The 9,788-nt window shown below is 39.9% G+C and overlaps 1 protein-coding gene across 1 annotated transcript; it reads left to right on the forward strand.

Annotated features, from left to right (window-relative positions):
* Nucleotides 1–7,964: 7,964 nt before the first annotated feature.
* Nucleotides 7,965–9,048, forward strand: LOC105211382 (uncharacterized). The gene has a single exon (XM_011182778.3). The coding sequence runs from the start codon at nt 8,037–8,039 to the stop codon at nt 8,844–8,846; it is 810 nt and encodes a 269-aa protein (XP_011181080.2). The 5' UTR covers nt 7,965–8,036; the 3' UTR covers nt 8,847–9,048.
* The last annotated feature ends 740 nt before the right edge of the window (nt 9,049–9,788 follow it).

Raw genomic sequence — 9,788 nt, forward strand, 5'->3', positions numbered from 1 at the left:
AAAAAATAAAAGTATGGTAAATGTAACCTTTTCTATAGTTGTTAGGTGAAGAAGGGACTATCCAATCTTAATAAATTATAAATCGTATTGGACCCAAAGCAAGGTCTGGAAATAAAAAAAAATTGACAACCTTAGTCCTCCCAGCGAAGAATAAGACACGCTGTTAGTATCCTCAGGCTGAAAATAAAACTTCACTGAAACCCCGAACTCTTATGAAATACTTTTTTATGTGACAATACTCCGACTCGAATTTAACGACATGGAACTCGCCAATTATTAAAGAAAAGGAGATTCTAACTATAAATTTAAGAATATATTACTCTGGAGAGCAACTGCTTCAGCAAATGATCGAAAGAGAAAGGAATGAAGATGAAAATGCAATACCAAAAAGTTACTGTTAGTTCAAGAACGTGCTTTTTACTGTGACCAATGGAAAATCATTGATTAAATTTCTGATAAAAAGTAACTCTATAATTCGATCAGCCATACAAAGGTGTAAGCGACTTTATACTTCCATAACCTATAATAAGGAATCTGAACTACAAATCAGCAAGAAATATTGTCAGTCGTAAAATATACGATTCACTTAGCTCTATCGGATAGTTGTCGAATCTGAATCCTGAGTGTAACGGACGAAGGATTTGAGGTAAATAGATCGGGAAGTAGGTTATTTAAAAAGATATCAGCTCCTTATATTGTCTCAGGAATATTTAGAAAAAAAGCATAAGCCTTTCAATAAATGTAATGAGCCTTACCCATCGAGAATTCGTTCCACGAAATAAATTTTTTCTCTTACATATCTTTAATGTCTTTATAGCGTTTTATATTGCATGTTTCATTGTTTTTATTGTTGTTACACTCTTCCTTCGTTTAACGTTCAAAGGTTGGCTTTCAACTTCAGCGCTCTCCAAATCACTCGCTCACTAACCAACGCATGCACTCACCAACGAGCCATCAATGCCAGCGCCAGCAGCGAAGTTAGCGTCAGCTAGTACCGTTATCGCTAGACACAGCGCAGAAAATAATGAGTTTCGTTTGTGGGTCAAGCGGCAACAAATCAATGTGGGCCACCACAAGCGAACAGGTTTTACTCAACGCAAACACTCTCACTGGGACACACACACATACCCATACTCACATAACTCACCACATACATACAAGCATATGTAGATGTGGTCAAGTAGTCAAGGAGATGTGTACGGTTGGTTGCACGAAAACAACAGTGCTGATATGAAAGTCAAGTAGCTCCTAACTTCTTGTCGAAATTCGAGTAAATAATTGACTTATCTAAAGGATTATTTGTTAGCCAAGTCCAAGTCAGTTTTAACCCACTTTCGTGAATTTTTTTTTATTTTCATGAAGTTGTTGTTGTTCAATGATAGTTGGCTGCTTTATAAGATTTTGCCAGTTTGTGGCGTTTTTGCCATTTTTTTCTTGAATATTTTTTGGCTTGCTGCTTCTTAGGTGCGCCAATGGTCAAGCGAGTAGCTTCTTCTGGGCGTTGGTGGTAATAATAAATTGCCGAGTCGAAAGCGAAATTTGATTATTGTAATTATATTGGTATGCATCAGCTCAACCATGTCAAGGTTGCAATTTTACCTAAGTGAAAGCTAAATGAAGGGGTGTATGCAAAAAAAAATGTAAGGAAGTAAGAGCTTTCAATAAAAAATTGCAAAATTACCCAACTAGCATGAATGAAATTTACAGTGAAGAGAGCGGAAGTCCATAAAAAAATTAAGAAAAATTTTATAAGTGCATACATACTTCGTTTTCACAAGTAAACGAAAATTTACAAAAAAGTGGTTGCCACATGTTTTATATTTAAAAATATTAGTTTTTTAATATTTGTATTTTACTGAGGTTTTATTCAAACAAGCGTTATTAGAATATTAAATAAAATAGATTATGGCGTTGCCACCTGTTTTTTAAATTAATTATTAAAAGTTACGAGTTTGCAATCGAGAATCTTTTAATGTCTTTTTAAAAAGGTTTTTTGGTGTTTAGTTTAAGGGGTTACATCCAGTTATATATATATATATTTGGCGTAGGAACCGCTTTAAGCGATTATAGCCGAATCCACCAGAGCGCGCCACTCATTCCTCCTTTTTGCTTTTTGGCGCCAATTGGAAACACCAAGTGAAGCCAGGTCACTTTGCACTTGGTCTTTCCACCGGAGTGGAGGTCGTCCTCTTCCGCGGCTTCCTCCAGCGGGTACTGCATCGAATACTTTCAGAGCTGGAGTGTTTTCTTCCATCCGTACAACATGACCTAGCCAGCGTAGCCGCTGTCTTTTTATTCGCTGAACTATGTCAATGTCGTCGTATAAATCGTACAGCTCATCGTTCCATCGCCTGCGGTATTCGCCGTTGCCAATGTTTAGAGGACCAAAAATCTTGCGCAAAACCTTTCTCTCGAAAACCCCAAGAGTCGTCTCATCGGATGTTGTCATCGTCCACGCTTCAGCGCCATACATCAGGACGGGAATAATGAGCGACTTATAGAGTTTGATTTTGGTTCGTCGAGAGAGGACTTTACTTTTCAATTGCCTACTCAGTCCAAAGTAGCACCTGTTGGCAAGAGTGATTCTGCGTTGGATTTCAAGGCTGACATTGTTGGTGTTGTTAATGCTGGTTCCCAGATAAACGAAATTATCTACAACTTCAAAGTTATGACTGTCAACAGTGACGTGGGAGCCAAGACGCGAGTGCGCCGACTGTTTGTTTGATGACAGGAGATATTTCGTCTTGTCCTCATTCACCACCAGACCCATACGCTTCGCTTCTTTATCTAGTCTGGAAAACGCAGAACAAACGGCGCGGTTGTTGCTTCCGATGATATCAATATCATCGGCATACGCCAGGAGCTGTACACTCTTGTAGAAGATTGTACCCTCTCTATTTAGTTCTGCAGCTCGTATTATTTTTTCCAGCAATAGATTGAAGAAGTCGCACGATAGTGAGTCACCCTGTCTGAAGCCTCGTTTGGTATCGAACGGCTCGGAGAGGTCCTTCCCGATCCTGACGGAGCTTTTGGTGTTGCTCAACGTCAGCTTACATAGCCTAATTAGTTTTGCAGGGATACCAAATTCAGACATCGCGGCATAAAGGCAGCTCCTTTTCGTGCTATCGAAGGCAGCTTTAAAATCGATAAAAAGATGGTGAGTATCGATTCTTCTCTCTCGGGTCTTTTCCAAGATTTGGCGCATGGTGAATATCTGGTCCATTGTGGATTTTCCAGGTCTAAAGCCACACTGATAAGGTCCAATCAGTTCGTTGACGGTGGGCTTTAGTCTTTCACACAATACGCTCGACAAAACCTTATATGCGATATTGAGGAGACTTATACCACGGTAGTTGGCGCAGATTGTGGGGTCTCCCTTCTTATGGATTGGGCAGAGCACACTAAGATTCCAATCGTCAGGCATGCTTTCTTCCGACCATATTCTACAAAGAAGCTGATGCATGCACCTTATCAGTTCTTCGCCGCCGTATTTGAATAGCTCGGCCGGTAATCCATCGGCCCCCGCCGCTTTGTTGTTCTTCAAGCGGGTAATTGCTATTCGAATTTCTTCATGGTCGGGTAATGGAACATCTATTCCATCGTCATCGATTGGGGAATCGATACATGATAATGCTCCGGTCTTGAAACCTTCTGTTAATCGCCTCATCTTTTCATAAAATTTTCGAGCATTACCCATGTCGGCCAGCTTTTCAAGCTTTTCATACTCACGCATTTCGGCCTCTTTCTTTTTACGTCTGCAAATGCGTCTCGCTTCCCTCTTCAGTTCTCGATATCTATCCCACCCCGAACGTGTTGTGGTCGATCGCAACGTTGCGAGGTAGGCAGTCTGTTTTCTCTCCACTGCGGAACGACAATTCTCATCGTACCAACTGGTTTTTTGGCGTTGCCGTAGACCAATTGTTTCGGCTGCAGCGGTATGCAATGAGTTTGAGATGCCGTTCCACAGCTCCCTTATATCGAGATGCTGATGAGTGCTCTCAGAGAGCAGGAGTGCAAGTCGAGTAGAAAATCGTTCGGCTGTCGGTTGTGATTGCAGCTTTTCGACGGCGAACCTTCCTTGTGTTTGTTGACGGGCGTTCTTTGCTGCACAGAGGCGAGTGCGTATCTTTGCTGCTACTAGATAATGGTCCGAGTCAATGTTTGGTCCTCGGAGCGTACGCACGTCTAAAACACTGGAGACATGTCTTCCGTCTATCACAACGTGATCGATTTGGTTGCGCGTGTTTCGATCAGGGGACAGCCACGTTGCTTGATGAATTTTTTTATGCTGGAATCTGGTACTACAGACAACCATATTTCGGGCCCCAGCGAAGTCGATCAGCCTCAGGCCGTTTGGCGATGTTTCGTCATGGAGGCTGAATTTTCCGACTGTTGTGCCAAAGACACCTTCTTTACCCACCCTGGCGTTAAAATCGCCAAGCACGATTTTGACATCGTGGCGGGGGCAGCGCTCATAGGTGCGTTCTAGGCGCTCATAGAAAGCGTCTTTGGTCACATCGTCCTTCTCTTCCGTTGGGGCGTGGGCGCAAATCAGCGATATGTTGAAGAACCTCGCTTTTATGCGGATTGTGGCTAGACGTTCATCCACCGGGGTGAATGCCAGGACTCGGCGACGGAGTCTCTCTCCCACCACAAATCCAACACCAAATTTGCGCTCCTTTATATGGCCGCTGTAGTAGATGTCACAAGGACCCACCTTCTTCCGTCCTTGTCCCGTCCATCGCACTTCTTGGACGGCGGTGATGTCAGCCTTTAGTTGTATGAGGACATCAACCAGCTGGGCAGAGGCACCTTCCCAATTAAGAGTCCGGACATTCCAGGTGCATGCCCTCAAATCATGATCCTTAGTACGTTTGCAGGGGTCGTCATCAAAAGGGGGGTTTCTCATCCGAGGCTCGGTGTTTGTTTTCATTGGGGAGATTTTTTATGTGGTGGGTCCCAAGCCCTACGCACAACCGCACAAGCGGGCTTCGCCTTCTCACTTTAGCTCGCCTCCAAACGGATGTCTGTTAGCTACCCAGGGGATACTTGGTCTAAAACCGGAAGTCGTGAGCTGCTTGAGTCATATGCAAAAGAATCGTTCCTGGCCACTCCCAAGTGAATGGCAATCAGAAACTTTCCTCACTTGCGTGAACTTCTACATATGACCCCATGTCCAGTTACGAGGCCAAAAAATTATATTTTTCCCAAAAAAGGGGTTTTGCAGTGACCACTATATCTCTGTAGTGGATCATCTGAAGTGAAAAAGATAAACGGATTTCGTTACAGTAATGTATGATCTTATAATTAATCAATGGAATACACAAACCATTTTTTGACAAAATTGTGGCTTCTTAAAAATCGATTTTTTGCCATAATTTTGTTCTTAAATTGTGGATAAAAGTTACAATTTTTATCGATAATAAAAAAGCCTCGATTAGGTACTAGAAAATATAGTTCAGAAGCCTGTGTAAATCATTGGGCTAATCGTTTCAGACATCTCTGAGAAATCTTGGTCACCAACTTTTAATTTTCAGGGAATCCATTTCAAAATGTTGCCTACATTTAGGAGTATATTCAATTAGAGCAGTGTACGATTTATGAGCTTGTATAGGAAATATTATATATAGGAAATAATATTAATATTCTAACACGGATCACCCATATATATACCTACACAACCCAGATGAGAACGACCCATAATACAGCCACAAATAATATTTTTCAGAATATACACTATCTAGCCACCACTTTAATCTTGTAAACTAAAATTACTTTCCATCCATATTGGACCACACCTTCTTACTTTTCCTTCTACTAGTATATACACTATTACTTTTCCAATGCAACTCTGCAACGGAACTCACTGCATTTAGTCGACATTATGACATTTCACACCTTCAAATTACCATTAGCACCTCGATATTACTCAATTATAAATAATTTACCAATGCGATTTATTTACAAACGTCCATATGTCACTAATAACTGGATTATGACATATGTGTTTACTCAAGTAAACAGCGTGTCTGCGTGTGTGTTTGCCTGTAATTTGCGCTCAATCATTTTGTTTATATTTATGAAGGTAAACATGTAAATAGGCTGCGACTCGGCGCGCTCTCTCCACACATAAAGGAATGCATTCCGACATACATAAATGTAAATATGTATATGGGCGTTCATGCAATTAGACTGATTCCTCGCACATATGCCGCTGAATCATAGCGGCGTGACTATGAAATACTCACGAGGCACTTACTGATTACTCCAAAGGCACTTTTGTTTTATTTCTTCTTCAATATTTAATCATAAGTATCATGCGATTTTGTCACGCGACCTCAAGGCGTGTGAGTTGGCATAATTTTATGTTCATGAACTTGAACTTTAAAGAATTGAATTGGAATGTGGCATGTGTAGAGAGGGATTTTAAAATTTCTCACATACATATGTATGACATGCATATATGTTGAGAACACACGGAAATTACTAAAGCATTTTTGTTCTAATAGAATTCGCTTGAAGTGTCTTGCTTATAATAAAATAGCATAAATTACTTATGTGGGTGGGACTTGAGATTGCATGGTTGCCTGCTACTTTCATCTAACATAACCTAACTTATGTGTTGCAGTCGTAGAGTAATTCGCAGAAACGTTTAGTCCAACTACTAAAGTAGCAGAATAAGTGGAAATGTCGAAAACAAAAGAGCCAGCAACTCTTTTTCGTTCAGCTCAAGTGAACTTAATGAAAAGCTTTAATATGAACTTACAAAGCAACTCGCATACATATCTACAATCTTACTCACGCTTTCAACCTTCTTCTACAGGCGTTTATTTCAATCAAAGCCAATTGGCAAAACTGACCTGAATTCTTGCCCCAAAAAACCTCAAATCAAGACATTAAAGACAGCAACTTGTATGACTTATTTAGATTAAATCCTAAAACTAAACGGTAAACATTTAAATATCAAGGTCTGCAAAATGTGCCGTAAAATGCACACAAAATTATAATAAACTAATTATGAGAATAAAATTACGCTGATATTAATCAGTGCCTCATCAGTGAAATTACGAGTTAAATGAGGTCAACCAATGGTTTGCTGGCACAGGGTTGCATGGAATTTCGGAATAATTCATTAACGATTAGCGGTGGTTGTTTTTGTAAGTGATTACACATACTATTACATTGTATGCAAACAATAAAACCAAAAATGGATAAATGGAATTGAGTTTGGTTTAATAAATGATTATCTGGTAGTGGCGGGTATAAGCTTGAACTCTAGTATAGAGAAATGCTGGCTCATTCAATATGTTAAATAATAATAATTGTTCAGGAAAGTATTTTTTAGGATAGGCATGGTTGATATTGTAACCCAAATCCTATGAGGAGTACGACTCAGAAAAAATACAATTATATTATAACTCAAACTATAGAGAAACTGAAAATATATATGGAGTTCTAAAGGATCTGGAACAGTTTGCAACGAGTAGACGTAATCTAACAACAAAGGCAGAGAACATTCATGTAAACTAACAGAACACGGACACCGTCCCAATTCGGATCACAACATTTGAACAGAGTCCAAAAACTCTTCCTTCGTCTAGACTAATACAACTCGCTACTTTTGATGGAAAAACATAATTGTTTCAAAAATGTCAAATAAACTCGTTGCTTTCATAAGGCCTCATAAACTTGCCTACTCTGACCACCCGTATTAGTCCACCTATATCATATCTGTGGTATTTATAATACATAGGATGTGCCAAACCCCATCAAACACTTCGGAAACATTACCTTAGTATGCCTAAATAAAGGTAAAGCTCATCCCTTCTCCTCTCCAAATAAATCTCTGTAAGTTCACCTATTCTTCCATAACATTAGCATCACTCAATGCTTCCCTGGGTTATTATATCTCTCGGCAAACTACTTTATTTCGACCAGTTCATTTATCTAGACAAACTTTCGATACAGCTTTAAAAGTCAAAATTGTCATTTGAATATTTCAAAAATTTCTGTATAAGTTTTGACAAACTTTGAAAATGTTAGAAAAAAATGCAAAAATTTCAGTGTTGCGAACAATGATCGGCTTAGGCGAAGAGATCGAACCACATTTTATCGTACCGCAGAACTCAATTTCGAATATACGCCAAAAAATGGGACTAAGCGAACGCACGGGCATAACGAGTACTCCGACGCCAACACTCATACCGTTGGAGAACTCATTGCGCAGCACACAACCGGCGACCGTTAAGTGTCCGCATTGCGAGAGCATGGCAAAGAATTTCCTCTATCTCGAGAGTCTCATACGCAACAACTACAATCCAAAATCGCAGTGTGGCCTTTGCTACTCATCGCTCAAGTATCTGCAGTATGTGAACAAGAGTATTATGCAAGTCTTTGGCAATTTTGAAAGTATCGCCAATGCCGCCAACACATTTACCGGCACCCATCGGCCGCGTGCACCGATCGCTAGTGCGCCTGTACGCGATACACGTGCGATCACAGCCAAATCGCCCGCCAAAGTTGGTGCCGCTAAAAAGAGCGCAACGAAGAAGCAGCTGAAGGATGGCGTCAAAGTCTCACGTCCAGTTTTGCAGACAAACACCAAGAGTGTGAGTAATGCACGCTTGGCGGGTGGCGCTAAGCACGTCGCCAAAGCGCGCAGCCATCACGCGCCCGCTAAGCATAAGACGAAGAATAATAAGAAGGCAAGCAATGCGCGTCTGCCGGGCGGCTTTGATGGCAAGCGTAAGAAGTCGGCGCTCACAAAGCCGCAAAGCGTCAAGCAGAAGAATGCGAAGACAAAGACGAAGCACGTCAAAGTAAACGCACCAAAAACTAGAAAATAATATGAAGATCAGTTCGAGTAGAGATAACGATAGCTTGCTAACTTGCAGAGCATAAACTTTTGTAGCAATCAGTGATTAACGAGTTTTTATTTTTTTAGTATGATTTTTTTCTCTTTTGGCAATCTAAATTAAAATTCAAATGTGATTTAGTTTTTTTTTTAGTTTGTGGGTATATTGAATAAAATTTTATTTAAAAAATTAATTTATGATTGTATGCGGATTGATATGATTGGACAATGGATAATGGATGCCAATACCGACAGTAATATTCAAAGATTTTATTAAGATCATGAGACCATGTGAGGTCCGAGACTACATGTATATCAAAATCTTAAACCCTAGCCTCACTAGAATAAGAAATTATGCTGGCCCACTGTAACCTCTGCTAAAATTTTTCTTCATGCTAATGTGAAGAACTCACATCTTCGAATAGGACGTGCATTTGTGGAGCCACTAACTCTGCCCGATTAGAAGAAATGTGAACTTTGAGTCAGTTCTATTATACCGACATCTAATAAACCTTTTCTAAGACAATAAACTAGAGATGTCGACATAAGGTAATCGATTCTATGGGAGGTTTAATTTCTTACAATTTTATAACCTGAACCTGATCTTGAGCATTTTGGAATATATCGAATTTAATGGTAAGTAAAACCCTTGTAAAAGATTTGGCTCGTGGGAAATATGTTTGACTATAATAATGCCAATTTGGAAGACTTCGAGGGACAAATAACTTCACCACCTAGACTAGACTAAAGTAATTACTAATCCTTTAAAGGTAGGTGAGAAATATTAAACATTTTCGTTCGAGAGGAATACTCCTGTCTAAAATTACGGGAATTTTCAAGCCCTCGAAAAGCCCATTATTTAAACAAGAAGTAGTATAAAAAACTATGCGAAAAAATTGTATCAAGACACGTATCGGACTGTCCGAAAATCATT

This window comes from Zeugodacus cucurbitae, chromosome 2 (genome assembly GCF_028554725.1).
Source record: "Zeugodacus cucurbitae isolate PBARC_wt_2022May chromosome 2, idZeuCucr1.2, whole genome shotgun sequence".
Classification (NCBI taxonomy): Eukaryota; Metazoa; Arthropoda; class Insecta; order Diptera; family Tephritidae; genus Zeugodacus; species Zeugodacus cucurbitae.

Excerpts from the sequence above, each read along its gene's own strand:
- LOC105211382 (XM_011182778.3), top strand. The coding sequence starts at position 8,037 with ATGTTAGAAAAAAATGCAAAAATTTCAGTGTTGCGAACAATGATCGGC.